The 16,487-nt window shown below is 26.5% G+C and overlaps 2 protein-coding genes across 2 annotated transcripts in view; one reads left to right on the top strand and one right to left on the bottom strand.

Annotated features, from left to right (window-relative positions):
• The window catches only part of LOC129985314 (poly [ADP-ribose] polymerase tankyrase-2-like), a 32,681-nt gene extending 25,999 nt beyond the window's left edge, over window positions 1–6,682 (bottom strand). Inside the window, exons 1-3 of the mRNA XM_056095298.1 lie at window positions 6,471–6,682; window positions 2,783–3,007; window positions 831–1,039 (exon numbers count right to left, since the gene is read on the bottom strand). Coding sequence (XP_055951273.1) covers window positions 831–1,039; window positions 2,783–3,007; window positions 6,471–6,660 — 624 coding nt within the window. The 5' untranslated portion in view covers window positions 6,661–6,682. The remainder of the gene's footprint in view (window positions 1–830; window positions 1,040–2,782; window positions 3,008–6,470) is intronic.
• Window positions 6,683–7,161: 479 nt separating this feature from the next.
• Window positions 7,162–16,487, top strand: LOC129985315 (heat shock protein hsp-6-like). Its single transcript, XM_056095299.1, has 17 exons — window positions 7,162–7,409; window positions 9,084–9,130; window positions 9,418–9,687; window positions 11,128–11,252; window positions 11,786–11,859; window positions 12,061–12,164; window positions 12,421–12,583; window positions 12,679–12,771; window positions 12,992–13,201; window positions 13,593–13,682; window positions 14,006–14,143; window positions 14,249–14,353; window positions 14,472–14,589; window positions 14,672–14,766; window positions 15,217–15,309; window positions 15,525–15,665; window positions 16,148–16,487. Exons 1-17 carry the CDS (start codon window positions 7,308–7,310, stop codon window positions 16,247–16,249), a joined length of 2,070 nt encoding a protein of 689 aa, XP_055951274.1. The 5' UTR covers window positions 7,162–7,307; the 3' UTR covers window positions 16,250–16,487.

The raw sequence follows: 16,487 nt of genomic DNA, 5'->3' as shown, positions 1-16,487 counted from the left end.
GGCTGAATGTTGTGGTCAGATCATGTGATATCTCGTTTTCCTGTTTTTTTGCTGAATCAATGCATAACCAAACAGAGGCAAATATTTTTGTTATGTTACCAGGGTAATGAAGCCTTATGAATTCTTATGACAAATGATTAGCAAAATAACTGAATGTTGACATTCTAAGCATGCGGAAACAATTGATCAGTATAGCTAGTACGTACGTTTATCATACTGTATAAAGTGTTTTATTATGGTACATTTTGTAATTTCAAAGTTTGTGATTTAATTTGTAAGGAAACAGCTTTTTAAAATTTGAAAAATCTTATATAATAAATTGATGCATAACATATATAGTAATATTTAAGAATACTTTAAATAAATATAATACCAAAAGCAAATTAAAATGTCCATATATGCATCCTATTGCTTTCTCAGCATGCTTCTAAAGCACTGAAAAACATGCGGGTCCTAGGAGCAACTTGAGCAAGCAGAGTGCCATATGCTCTGTGCTAACAATCACAAGAATTATTGCATAAAATCTTTCACACTTGGAGTGAAAGAATTGTTATCAAGGCAGAATTTTATAAAGGAAAATTATGGGACTTTTGGTTTAAAAGAGAACTTAACTTTCCAATAAATTTTTTTTTTCCATAATTATAATTCTGAAGTAAGAAAATGAAATAAATAAAATATAGAAAAAAAAAATACTAATTCTAATTTAGTACAGAAAGGAAATTAAAAATATTGCTTTGTTCCTTCATTTAACAATAAATTCTAATACTTTAAAAATCAACCATATTAATCTTTTAATAATTGAAATAAAGATGATTAAAAAAATTCTTTACCTTTCTTCCATCACTTGCATGACAATTTACATTAAGAGGTGTCAATAATGCCATCAATTTCTCTTCATTTCCACTTCGTGCTGCTTCCAGTAAATCATCTTTTCTATATTCACCAGCAAGTACAGCTCTTGCAGAAGGATCTGCCAGATCTAAAGCTGCTTTTCCATCTGTGTTACGGATGTTGGGATCTGCACCATGTTGGAGCAATACTAACAGATTTAAAAGAAATTTTATTAATGTAAGCAATATTTTTTAGCATATAGCATTATTTATAATTTTCACATACATATTTTAGAATCGATTTTCTTAATTTCATAAAGATAAAAAAATCTTTCTGATAGCAATGATAAAATAATTTTAATGCACGTTTAATATTCTTTCTAACAAAATACAGTTGTGTGAGAACAAATCACTCAATAAGTCCTAACAAAGGACAAATCACAATTGATGTTAGATAATATAAAATATGCAATATTTATCTTTTTAAAATAATTTTTTCCCTTTAGAATCAATTATCTGCTTTTTTCTAACCCTTTTCATACTGAAAACTGAATCGCAGAAGGTAAAATTTTATGTGAAGTTTCAGACAAGGAAAACAAAAACTACAGGGGAACAGAATTTCAGTTTTTCTGAATGGAATAAATAGGCAGAACCAATATTCAGGAATTGTTAAAATATTCAGTATAAACAAATTATTTGTAATTCACCAATAGACATTAAGAAATAAGTTGTCTAATTGAATAGTTGAAAAAAAGTTGTTGGAATTAGAGATGAACAGAGAAAATAAAAGTAAACAGCATCAAAAGGGTACAATTTCTAACTACAGTTGGTGACAGTATTATAAAATTGCAGGATATTATATTAATGTTGAATGATCCAGCAACTTTTATCAAACATATTAGGGTTACAAAAAGAATTCCTAAAAATTATATTTTTGTTTTAAAAATTGTGTTTTATACTAAATGAAAACTGTTTTTATTTTAAAGTAAGTTTTATGATATGTCTCTTATTCATTGAATACATATTTATTTTGAAATGATATATAAAATTTGTTTCTTTTCTCACAGGTGGCAATTTTTCAAACTTAGCAATAGTTTCTAAACAACACAAACTGGAATGGATTTTTATTCATTTTGTTTGATATAAATTTGTGTTGTTTCATACATTGATAACAATTAAAAAATGTTTTCTATTTGGGAAAAATCATGTTATTTATTTCTATTGCCATTAATCTTTTAAGAATAGCTTGCAATTGTAAAAACTATATGTTATAAAGTAAAAAAAAAAAAAACATATTTAAGCATATCTATCTTTATTCTAAAGTTATTTTTATTCATTTTCTCAAGTCAAACACCTGAAAAACAAAGATGAAAGAAAGAAAATCCGAAGAAATTTCTATGCATGCTTTTTGAAAACTTAGAAATGATACTTTTGCAAAAGGATTCAAATATATATGTTTGATTCTCCTGCAATCAATTTTTCCTTACTTCACTGAAGAATAAATATGATAAAAGACTACACTTCTGTATAAATTAAAAATTAAGTAAAATGTCTACAATGACTAAAATAAAATTAACAAAAGCAAAATAGTGATAGGAAATAGGGAGTATAGTACAAATGACTTTGCTGCTAGCTTTTTTGGGAAAAGAGGACATAGATAACCTAGCAACTTTAACAAAATAAATAAATAAATAAAAGGAAGAAAAGAGATATAATTTCTATGCCATTTTTTTTTTTGGCAGGTAGAGGAAGTGATTGAAGATAATATATTAGTGCAAAAGCCAAAAATTAACAACATTATGTCCCAGCCAGCATTTGCTCTTACTTAGGGCTCCTTCATGCATTTCATTTTAAAAATGTTGAAAAATTCATTCTAGATTAAATGATAGGTAATATTTATATTCACAATAGCCATATTTTAAAAGTGTGAAGTATACATAAATTTTTTATACCTATACAAACATCAGTCTTTCCCTTAATAGCAGCTTCATGGAGTGGAGTATAGTTCCAATTATCTCGAGCATTAGGATCTGCTCCATGTTTTAGAAGTAACTGTACAACTTCAGCATGACCAAATGAACAAGCATTATGTAAAGGAATTAAGCCTCCATCATCCCTGGCATGGACATTTGCTCCATTTTGTAAAAGATGTTCCACAACATCTCTGCGTCCAAATCCTGTAAAAAGCAGTAAATATTAGTTTTCATAAAATTATTTTAATAAGACCACTTGGTTAACAGAATATATATATTTATTACAAAAGAATATATCTGAAATACAGTTAGGCAAAAGTAAGTTATTTTCAAGCTTAATAAAAGACAGAGTGGAAGATAAATTGATACTCACTGGTTGTAATGGTGACCAAAAAAAAATTCAAAGAAAAATCAATGTTGAATTTAAAAATAATTAAAATTAAATATGAATGAAACAAATCCACTAACAATTAAAACTAATAGTAATTTTTTATGCAACTGCTTTATTATATATTTTCTACAAAAAAAGTATGCACCGGATATAGCTATTTTGAAATCGCTATATCCAGTAAAAATCTATCAATTTGTTGATGATTATAATTGTAGGATTTCAGTCATTTTCTAAGTATGATACTGAATTATTTATTGAAATAATATAATTAAATTTATGAAAAATACTGCAAATAATGGTTGAATAATCCACAGAAAAATGTCCTGCTTGTTTTCCCAATCAAATCATTTCAATAAGTCCATAGTTTTCATGTGTACCATAATACTGACTTTAATAAACAATGACCGTCATAAATTTTTGAATTTGAAATTTTATTTTTTTTATAACATTATGTATTTTCTGTCTTTAAATTTCAGAAGGTAATTTAGGATAAGTAGATAACTTTTCTGATGCTTCCATAGCTTTCACACTGATAAATGTTTTTGGAAATCCCAGCACAAAAAAATATATATTTTCATTGAATACAACTTTGTTCCAGTCTTGGACAGTCCAGAATTGATATTTTCTGACTTAATACAAATATTCCCTCTCCAATGCAACTCTTTTTAAATTGGAATTCTTGATATCTTCCTGCTTCAATCTGCCTTCAGTGTACTGTCGATGAATCAATGTCCACATTACTAGCCAATAATTATTTCTTAAGAAATGTACATGTCTCACCGAGGTGCATTTTACTATTTTATGCAAGAAATTTGTCTGTCCAAGGTATTGTCTTATGTTTGCATCCATATTCACTCTTTCATTTAGGAGAAAGAGCCGAATTTATTTTATATATTCATAATCTTGGAAAGATTAGATTTATTAACTCCCAAAATATTGCAGCAATTTTCCTCAAAGTCAAGAGGTATACTAACTTAGTATAACAATTTTAGTCCTTTTTTTGTAAGTGATATCCTTTTTTTTTTTTTTCACTATAAATTAGAACCAAAGAACATGCACAATTGACCATTTCTAACAATACCTGTTTCTTGGGAGTGGTATCCCCCCCCCCACATGCATATGAAAACCAAACAACCTGCACAACTGACCACTTCTAACAGCAGCTGAAATGATACTGATGAGAAAATGCTCAATGTATGATAATCATATGGATTCAGATAGTTAGGAAAATCTTCTTTTGCAATAAGATGCAATTTAAATTAGTTTCAGAATTGAAAACCCAGGGAAAGGATGGATAATGAAAAATGAAGTTTGTTTAGAAGCGACTTGATGTGTTAAGCCACAACCTTAAAGAGTGCATATTGGAAATAATTAACAAAATTTTCAAATACAAAAATAATAGCAAAAAGGTGCTAGATGGAATTGATGAAAAGCACAAGTTCAGGATACGAGTTCATATATAAATACATCAGAATTTTTATTAATTAGGAGCAAAGATAAAAATAATTGTTTAAAAGAAAAATTCCCAATTAAGAAAATAGATTTCACACATAATGATATAAAACAAAATAGCTATAAAAAACAGTTAATTTGATAAGAATAATTTCCTAAAATTTAATAGAGAATGACTCAAAGACTTTTCTCATAAAATTTCTTTTTACTCCTTGCTTTCTAGCTAGAATATTCCTCTAAAGTTAGATTATTTGAAAATCTGCAATTCTTTTTTTAAAAGAGCCAAGATATTGTAATTGTCATTTGCACCAGGACCTCCTTCTAAAACAGACATTTGCCAAACATCTTTACTCACTATAAGCTTTTTGTGATCTGAATAAAAGTTTTTTGGCATCCTTACTGTCAACATTCAAATTCAATTTCCTCAGCACAATAGACGGCTTATGTAAGTGAATTTATCCGTAACTAACAGTGTTTCCAGTTCATTATTTTAGAAAATATGGATTTTTATTAAAAATCTTATTTATTTTGATTTCTAGATTTTGCATTGCAATCATATTCTAAAATGATAAATATTCGAAGCAGGAGAAGAAAATAAGAAAAATAAATTAAATAACTTCAAGCTTACATAAATCAAAACATAATATCCTTTAAAAAAATGTCAAAATATAGGAAAAAAATAGAATTCATGTAAATATTTATTAAATATGAATAAAACATTACATGAAAAATATCAATCATTAACCTAATTAACAGAAAGTAATGATTTTTCTAAAAAAATTGAGAATTTTAGCAGTTAGAGAATCTTTTTTCTTTGTAGCAAATTTAATGCTAATTTGCATATTTTCTATTGAAGAACAATAATTTGAATAAACACAGCAGTTAGGAAATTTCATAAAAATTATAAAAGAAACTCCATAAAATATAGTAAACAAATTACATCATTGAGAACCTATAAAATTTTATTAGACGGACTTTAGAGAATAAGGTGGTTGATATTTATTAAACGAAACACACACTTGAAAAAATAGTTTATGATAACTTTCATAAGTTGATAAATTTTGATAGTTGTTCAAATAAAAATTGCACAATTATATGGGGTATATAATGCATTAATTTCTCTACAAACAATAGAAAATGTAGCATATTAATTATAATACACAGCCCAAAAGAAGGTTTAAATAGACAGATTCTTATTACTAAATTGAAAATTTAATAATAAGAATTTGTCTATATTTTATACAAATTATTTTAGTTATATTTATTCTTATCCTAAGGAAATATATACTACGTTTTTAAAAAAAATTGTTTATTTCAATATTTTACTCAAGCTTAAATAGAAATTTTTTTTATACACGTCCATTTAGCATGGTTGGAAATTTAACCTATAATACAAATAGCTGGGAAAATAATTTCCATTTTATGTTTAAAAATCTAAAAAATACCTTTTTAAAACATTTTATATCACAACACAATTATGAATTTATGAAATATAAGTTAGAACATAAAGATTAATAACATATAAAACGTATTAAATTTTATAACCTTTGACTGAATTTTCACGGGATTAAAATCTCTTCGAGTTTGAACGAAACATGTTATTTCAAGCGTTTTGTACTAAAGTTACCACAAACCATAAGTTTGATGTAACATAGTTCACGAAAATATGCACCAATGTTAAGAATAATGTCATAATTAAAAAATTAAAATTGAAAGAATGCATTTGAAAAATTGTCAAAAGAATTTATAGTTTATCTATGCCCTGAGATTAACAAGACAGAATAAAATTAGAGTTTAGAAAATAACAGTTTTCATGGTACTTACCAGCTGCGAAATGCAATGGAGTCGATTTTCGACCTGCAGCATCTCTTGCATTTACATTTTGTGGTGTAACAAGTTTCCTTACCCTAGAAACATCACCATATCGACATGCATCAAATAATTCTCGCCCAATGTCGCAAACATGAGGATTGTCATTAGAATTTGTCAAGCAAGAGCGCCTGGTAGCCATCATCCATAATTGTTGACAAACTCCATCCACAATTTCAGTAAAGACAACATAGAGCTAACAATGTTATCCAAAAATAGATAACGAAACTGGAAGTACTACATAGTTCGCAAATGTCACGTAGATGTGATTTGCCGCTAATGTCTCCGAGTCTTTAAATCAATTTCAAATTAGAATCATGATAATTTGAAGGAAAAAAAATAGGAAAAGAAACATGAAAATATTTCCGGCTTTGATTTAGAATTCAAACATTCAATTCTGCGTCAATTATTTAATTGGAATATGCTGTAATCAATAGCAATTAATATGAAAAAGTAAATAATTTGTTTCAAGCTCAATTGTCTTTTTAGTTGTTGATATATAATTAATTATAGCAAAAAATATGTTTTAAAATATTTATTTCATGATATATCTGGATAAAATTGTGACTTAGAAATTTTAATTATTTTGTTATTGCCTGTTACGTAACATACACATTCTCAGTCAGTTAATTGTAATTTAACCGTACTTTTTTCCTTTCTAGAAAACGTGCATGTGATATTACATCAGAAAAATTATATTCCGTATCTGTGTAACCTTTGTTACCGGTATTTTCGTCGCTTCTTATTGCCTTTGTATAGATTTAGTGTGTTTTAAATTAATAAACATTCAAAATGCTGAAAATTTTGCGAAATCCAAGGTCATCTACTTTGAACTCATGCATTTTGCAAAACTTCTGTGGTTCTAGAAATATTGCTTCTCAAGTTCACAGCCGGGTACTTATAAAACATTTTTCATTTACTTTTTACTTTATTAATGTTTTATTCTATTCTTTGCGTTCATTGTGCTGATGTGCCTTCTTAAATTTTATTTTTCTTATTTCTCCTTGGTTTCTTTATGTAATCATGATTTTATCCTTTTTCTACTGCGCATGATACATGATTTTGAAAATACTTATTTTATATTGATTTTGTTTCAAAAGGAACTTAGTTAATAACTATTTCGTAATCTTTATTAAATAAATTTCATTTGTGCGCATTAATTATTTTAATTTTAGTTAGTAGCTATTAATTTCATTACCGGCAAATTACGCCCTGTTAAATAACAACTGTCTTTCTCGTATTAACTTGTAAAATTGCTAATAAATATGTTTGAATTACTGACAAAGAATTTATTTTTACAACTTGTCAGATCGCAAATTTGTTTGACAAAATTTTAATCCGTGATTGCATCATCATACATTTAACTGTAGACTCTGTTTCCCAAGTCCCTTTAAAAAGTATAGACAGTCTATCATATTTACATGTAATAGTGCTGGCTGAATAAAAGAATTACTCCTTCGATTATCTTATTTTAAACTTGGTATTGAATATTGTTTTGTGTTTAATTAAAATTATTAGAAAGTAGTGGAATATGAGCAGATAAGTAAATTCGCACTTTGTGATTAAGAACCAGAATAGTTAAATTCAGATAACACTTAAGAGTTTCATTATATGGAAGTTAAAATTCGAATTTAAATAATGTTTAAATCTACTTTTTGAGAAAAAGATGTTTTTGTATAATTTCTGTATTTGCAAATTATTGCGTGTGCCACTTTTTCTGCAAGAAGTTCGCTTACAAGGGATAAAATTCCTTCTAGTTGTGTAGTAAATAATATATAGCAAGTGTAAAAGTATGATAAAAAATGTAATATTTTTTAGTTTCTCATACAAAGGTTTTTAAATATTCTGCTAAGATGTGTATAATGCATTTTTCTCCTAATGGTTTTGATTATGAGGTATACATAGCAGATTTTATTATAATAATAATGCAGTGTATTAATAATTCTAAACATAGAAGAAACAGGCTTTTAAGTCCTTTTATTGACATTAGTAATGTCTTAAAAATGAAAGTGGTAAAAAATCGTAATATTGTCATTATCATAAAAATTTTGTCTTATATATACAAATATGTGCATTTTAATATAACAGAATACTACAAAAATGCTATTACTTTATGAACAAACAGAATTACTTTGCTTATTTTATATACATTGTTTTACTTTTTATTTTAATGGGGAAAATGTAGATTAAATCTGTACTTTCATGAATTTCTGATTCTCATTATTTTGTCAAAAACAAGCTTGGAGGTCATTATTTTTTGTAGTAAAATTTTTTCTTATTATTTTCACTATATTCTTAAATGAAGTGAATTGATTTGCTAACTTTTTTTAAAAAAAATTAAGGGGATTAAGGGAAAAAAGAAAAAAAATTGTAATATTTTTCATTGAGGAATTTTTTATTGAAGTGTAGATTTCTGATTTTTATATTTCTATATGTATGCAAATAATTATCAGTCCATTTATGTGTCGTAGTTCTATTCATTTTTTTTTATCTTGCATTTGTTTATATATATGTTCATGAGCTTAAAATTTTATTTCTACATTATTTTGAATTCATTTTTCTTTGCAGTCTGTGTTATCCCTGACAAATAAATATGGTGTACAAAGACGTTATAAGTAAGTTTTATTTTGTCTTATGGCATGACAATAAATCATATTAAATGGTGAAATTTTTAAAAATATAATTATTTTAATATTATAAATTTTCTAATTTTAAAGAAGTTTAAAAAGACAATCTTTTTTTAGTAAATAAAGATTGTATATTTAGAAAATTCTGTAAAAAATCTTATAAAAATATAAACTGTCATCTCGATAATGAAATGTTTGTTATTAAGCATAAATTTTCAAAGTTTGTTATTAAATCTATAGGATCTTTTTATTGATGTTTTACTTTTTGTTTTTAGATCAGATACAGTTAAAGGACATGTTATTGGTATTGATTTGGGCACAACTAATTCCTGTGTTGCTGTTATGGAAGGAAAGACACCAAAGGTAATAGAAAATGCTGAAGGTTCTAGAACTACCCCTTCTGTCGTTGCTTTCACTGCCGATGGCGAACGACTTGTTGGCATGCCTGCCAAGAGACAAGCTGTTACAAATGCTGCCAATACACTTTCTGCCACAAAGAGACTTATTGGACGGAAGTTTGAAGATCCAGAAGTGCAGAAAGACATGTAAGAAACTTGGAAGATATTTCCAGTTTTATTTCTTCTATTTATAGCTAATGTTCGTTATTAAAGTTATCCAAAGAGTTGCACTTATATTTTAAATGAATGTTTTTAAAAACAAATGTCCTATCAATCAAATTATTACTATTCACAAAAAAAGTTTATATTTTGTCTAATTTTATTTTCTTATGAAAAATAAATTTCATTTAATATTTGTAAAATAAATTGAAGTATCACCATTATTTCTTAAAATTCATTATTGAAATGGTGCATTTATTAATAATAAATGAAAATTCTTGAGATTTTATGAAAAATGATGCAAATCTTTAACCAAAAGGTTTAATATTAAATACTGTTAAGTACAATTTCAGTGGTTTTATTTGAGCTCTTGTAGAATAAAATTTCATAAAATAATTATATTAAAACTTATTTCAATTAAAATTAAACCTTTTACTCCTATTTTATAAATGGAGGCAAACAAATCACTGCTATTACTTGAGAGGTGACTTGCAACTAATAAGATTTGATATATATTTAAGTATCTAGCCTAAAAAAGATTTATACAAATAAAGATTTTTAAGTGTTTAATATTATGGATAACACATTGAGTATTTAATTTTTATCAATTTTTTGAGTAGTTTCTGTGATAATTTCTTCATTGATCATTTTGGAGCTTAGGTGCCCATTCATAAGTTCTTACTTAAATTACAGTGTCACATCAATATTGCACCATTTTAAAAATTGTAAATAGTTTTTGTTTATTGTAATTTTACAATACTTGCTAGTAAATGTATAAAAATGTTTCTGCCTGTTGGAAATAAATACAGTAGACTCCCGATTATCCGCGGGCGGGTTATCCGTGCCTGCCACACAAAGTGTTTTTTTTTTTTTTTTGACTGATTTCTTCAAAAAGGTGCAGTTTTACTGTTATGCTTTTGTAATTACATAATACATTACAGTATTAAAACAATGCATATGTATTAATTTTTCTGTGTATCCTTGACGCCTCTCGTAAGTACAAAGCACTTTTCTGTTTTCATTAACAAAATGCATTTTAGGTTAGTTTTGAGTGATATACTAAAATATTAAGCATTAGTTAAACATTTCCTGCTGTTTATTTTGTGTTTTATTGCACATAAAACGATTTTTCAAAGTTGGAATGACTGTTTTCTCTTTTGCTATACCCGTTTTTAGCTTTTTTCGGATTATCCGCGATTTTTGTTATCCGCGACGGTTGCACCATCCAATTCCGCGAATAATCAGGAGTGTACTCTAGGTAAAAGAAGCATCTTTAATATTTAAAAAAAATGCCAATTTAAAATATTTCAGGCATTTTTAAATTTTTGATATTAAAGCATATTATCACAAATTTCTTTTAGTCTACTTATACTATATGTTTGAATTAATTTTGATTTCCTTCCCCCCCCCCTTTCTTTTTATATATAGGAAAAATTCTGCCTTTAAAATTGTTCGAGCTTCAAATGGTGATGCATGGCTAGAAGCTCAAGGAAAAATGTATTCTCCTAGTCAAATAGGTGCATTTGTTTTAATGAAAATGAAAGAAACAGCAGGTAAATTTTTATTATAAAAAAATTGTCATTGATATTTTGTATTTTCAGTGAGTCTGAAACATAGTATTTTTATAATTTATTAATTACATAAAAAATTCATTGCCTTATTACAGATGAGTTAGAAGTTAATTTCATTTTTTTTACATTGTAGCAAAGATGAAGATATGACAAACTAACTGCTGGTTTTTTTTTTTTTTTTTTTTTTTTTGTAATTCAGTAAAATGTTGCATTTTTGTAATATTTAATTTCAATTTGATTTTATGTAATTATTTGCCATGCATATATTTTTTTTAATTTAAGAAACAGTCTGAAAGTATGAATAACTCATATTTATTATTTCTTTTTTTAGTTTATTTATTCTGAGGTTAAGATAAGATATTTTTTTACGTAAAATATTTTTATTTGTGGATAAGTGTAAAATATATGCTATTTAATGAGCCAGAAATAAAATGAGAGTTTTAAGGTAGAAATGTATTTATATGGAATTTTAAGTATTTTTGAAAGCTTTGTTTTTGATTATTATTATTTTACAGAAAGTTATCTAGGACAACCAGTGAAAAATGCTGTAGTAACTGTTCCTGCTTATTTTAATGATTCTCAAAGACAGGTATGAAATTTTTTACAAGAATGGATTTTTTTGTGCTTATTTTGTAAAATTGTTTTATTATGGTTTTAATTGAGATTTCAAAATTATTACCTTAGTGAAATATTTGATTTATGCTTTTTTGAAGTTGGAATGTCAGTTAAGATGTTAGATTGCAATCTTCAGCATTATCTGTAATTACATGTAAATTTTCTCTGAATTTAGGCTACAAAGGATGCTGGTCAGATTGCTGGATTAAATGTATTGAGAGTAATCAATGAACCTACTGCTGCTGCTTTAGCTTATGGTATTGATAAAACTGACAAAATGTGAGTATTGCATGTATACTGAACATAATTCATTATTGATAATTTTGATTTTCATTTAAACTTATTAATATTCTAAAATCATTTCATAAATTTTGTGTGTTGATATTTTAAAATTTTTTGTATAATCCCATTATTTTAAAACCACTAAATAAATTATACATGTAAATATAAGAGTTGTGTGCAATAAGTTTATTTTGCTGTCTTAAAATTTACAAATTTTAATACAATTTTTATTGATTTAAATATCTTTCTATAGTATTGCTGTTTATGACTTGGGTGGTGGAACTTTTGATATATCCATCCTGGAAATCCAGAAAGGTGTATTTGAGGTGAAATCTACAAATGGAGACACATTCCTGGGTGGCGAAGATTTTGATAATGCTCTTGTTAGCTATTTAGCAAAAGAATTCAAGAAAGATGTAAGTATTTTGTGTTTAAGTTGTTTAATCATATTCATTTGTGATATATCTTTTTAAGGGAAAATATTTATACTTATGAATGTTTTTGTTTTTAGCAAGGGGTTGATTTATCAAAAGATGTAATGGCAATGCAGCGTCTAAAGGAAGCTGCAGAAAAGGCTAAGATAGAGCTTTCTTCATCTGTACAGGTAAAAGAAATAAGATGGAATATTTTCCCCCTCTGGATTCTTCTTACTAACTTGTGATCTTAATTCTAGTAATGAATTTCTAACAAAAAATTATCTTGGTATTTTATAATTTTTGTTTCAAGACGTGTAATTTATTTAATGGTTTAAAAAATTTTAACACTATAATTTCTTATATATATTTTTTGTAATAATTTTAAACATAATTATAATTTCCTTCTAGACTGACATAAATTTACCTTATCTGACTGTTGATGCCAGTGGACCAAAACATCTAAATATGAAATTGTCAAGGTCACAGTTTGAAAATTTAGTAGCTGATCATATTAAGAGGACTGTTGACCCCTGTAAAAAAGCTATCAAGGATGCCGATGTAAAAATAAATGACATTCAAGAAGTTATATTAGTAGGTGGAATGACAAGAATGCCCAAGGTAATTTTAAAGTTATGAATAATTTATATGAATTTAAATATGATGCAACTAATTTTCTTTGAGTTTTATTGTCATTTTTCTTTTTTAACTTAATTCAAATGTTCAAGTATTTTTAAAAACTTTACAAATTAAAGTTTTTTTTTTTTTTTTTTTTTTAAAGTTAGAACAATTTGGTGCTTGGTAACATCTTTTTACTTGGTACCATACTAAGCACATATTTAGTAATTACTTGGTAACTAAGAGATTTATTTATGTACGTTTTTATAATGGATGTATAATGATTCACTTGGTTTTATAATGGTAAGTTATTTTTCAGAATTTCATGTAATATACTAATTCAATAAAAATAAGTTTAATACGGATTAAAAGTTTTGTATTGATTTCTTTTTAGGTTCAACAGCAAGTACAGGAAATCTTCAAGAAAATGCCCAGCAAATCTGTAAATCCTGATGAAGCTGTTGCTGTTGGTGCTGCAATTCAAGTATGTTTTGCTTTAGTTGTATGGATTAAATTTATTTTGATATATTTTATTTTAATTGTGGAAAGCATTAATAAATAAGTTAAGAATGTGCAGATGAAAAACATTGCTTTATATATAAAATGTATATGAAGGAAATAGTGCTAATTTTGTAAAATAGATAGCTTATAAAGATGAAAAAAATATTTTTACCATAGTTTTTATTCATTTTGTAAAAGTTGGTAGTATTATAACTAATTAAATTATATTGTAAAATTTAAGGTTAAGATAAAATAATTCAATAATTATATGAAATCCATTGTATTAAATATAAAGTATTTTTACAGGGTGGTGTTCTTGCTGGTGATGTCACTGATGTTTTGCTACTAGATGTGACTCCCTTGTCTCTTGGAATTGAGACTTTAGGTGGTGTTTTCACTAAGCTCATTACCAAAAACACAACTATTCCTACTAAAAAAAGTCAAGTTAGTTAATCTTCATTTCTTTGTATATTTCTTTCCTCTTCTGTTCCATCTTTTTAAAAATATGTAAGGTATTCTTTAAGATAAAGTTGGAGCTTCTTTTTTTAGGTATTTTCTACTGCTGCTGATGGACAAACTCAGGTCGAAATTAAAGTTTTTCAAGGTGAAAGAGAAATGGCCAATGACAATAAACTTCTTGGTCAGTTTTCACTTGTGAGTAAATTTTTTTGTTTTAACATTTATCTTAAATTTTACTTTTTACTTATCTTTTATGTATGAAATTATATGACTAGTAATAAGAGCTAATATTTATTATGACTTTTCTTCCCAGGTTGGTATTCCACCTGCTCCCAGGGGTGTTCCACAAATTGAAGTTACATTCGACATTGATGCTAATGGAATTGTTCATGTGTCTGCCAGAGATAGAGCAACTGGAAAAGAACAAAACAGTAAGTTAATTTTTTACTGATTTTAAAATATGAAGACGTGTTTGAAATACAGCTCTTGTACATGTTCTGCTTTAATTTGCAGTTGTTATTCAGTCTTCTGGTGGCTTAAGCAAAGATGAGATTGAAAATATGATTAAGAATGCTGAGAAATATGCTGAAGAAGACAAAATCAAAAAGGTATGTGGTTCTTTTTTTATTGGGAAAATGTCTTATGATTATGAGATATTGCCAAGTACATGTATTGATTTGAGATTTATATTTTTTATTATGTTTGTACAGATATTATTCTATTGTAATGAAGCAAAGCTAATTAACAAAGATTTTGAAGTAATTGTTTTTAAATGTTGTTTATGTCATTAATTATATTATTTATAATGCTCGCAACTTTAATTCTTGTCACAGAAAAAACAATTCTACATTCAGCCTCGATATATATTACCCAGAATTTGCTAAATCATTTCATTAAGATAATTATACATTTTTTTATGTAAATATTTTACTGTACAGGAACTTGTATGCTTTATTTCAAAAATAATTAATAATTAAGAATAAAATTAATTTAATTGATATCTACAGTGGGCATTATCTTATTTTTATAATTACTTATATGTTTGTTTGTTTTTATAGGAAATAGTTGAAGTAATTAATCAGGCTGAAGGCATCATTCATGATACAGAAGCAAAAATGGAAGAATTCAAGAGTCAGTTGCCAGAAGAGGAGGTAAGGGAGATCTAAGAAATTCAGATGATTTTCAGACTAAATGAAATCTCATTATATGCTAGATTAAAAAGTTACAGAAGAATATATTTTTTCAAGTGCACTTTTGTCTAATGCTAAATTATTTTAAAAATTATGGAAAAATAAGGAGTCCTTTTATCTGATCATAATAAGAAATTAAAAGTTTTCAATCTTAATTGTATCTTGTTTTTTAATAGGTAACTAATATCAAAAAGCGAATTGAAGAAGTAAGGCAGCTAATATCCAACAAAGACCAAGAATCTCCTGAAACATTACGAAAAGCTACTCAAGACCTACAACAATCTTCATTGAAACTCTTTGAGGCTGCATACAAAAAGGTAGGTTTAAGATCATTTAAAGTCTAATACATAGTTAAAAGGCAGTATTTAAATGATGAAAGAATGCTGTTAATAAAGTGAAATATCAGATTTATTCATGTTTTTAGAGAAATGTATTACATTTAAATCCAAAAGATATGAACAGAATTTCTTATTTAAGTTTTAGTACAAGAATTTTCTAATTGAAAGAAGTCTCTTATTGAAGGATATAAAGATTTATAGAAAATATTAATGGCTTCAAGCAAGAAAATCTTTGGAGCCACTTCCCCACTGATATATAATTTCAAACAGCTAAATATTTCAATTTTCTAATAAGCTTTTTAAATTGATATGTTGTAAAATTTTTATGAATTGCCTGATTTAATGATGAATATTAAAAATGGAGAAAATATAATCCTGTATCTTGGAGGATGAGAAATTTTAAATTATAGTTTAATGTTTTGTTCAATTCAGTTCTGTGATTCTATTTGCTTGTTTTCCAGATGGCTAATGAAAGACAAGGAAGTCAAGCTTCTGGTGAAAGCACAAGCGAGAGCAGTAGTGAAAGTACTGAAGAAAAGGAAAAGAAGGAAGACAAGAATTAAGTGTTCTGACTAAAACAATTAATTTTTTAAAGTAAAAATCGAACTCGATAGTTCTTAATATCTACATTCATTGCTTGTGTTTGCATTATCCAGCATCATTGGGCGAATGTTGTTTACTGCAAAGATCACGTGCATTGTATTATAGCTCATTATTGATTGTGTAGATAAAAGGAAAAAAAATGTAAACAAATTGTTCCATTTTTATTTTGCAATTAAACTAGTTATATAATATTCTTTA

This window comes from Argiope bruennichi, chromosome 9 (assembly GCF_947563725.1).
Source record: "Argiope bruennichi chromosome 9, qqArgBrue1.1, whole genome shotgun sequence".
Taxonomy (NCBI): Eukaryota; Metazoa; Arthropoda; class Arachnida; order Araneae; family Araneidae; genus Argiope; species Argiope bruennichi.
The sequence above is the reverse complement of the archived record's forward strand: the minus strand, read 5'-3'. Positions and strand labels throughout refer to the sequence as shown.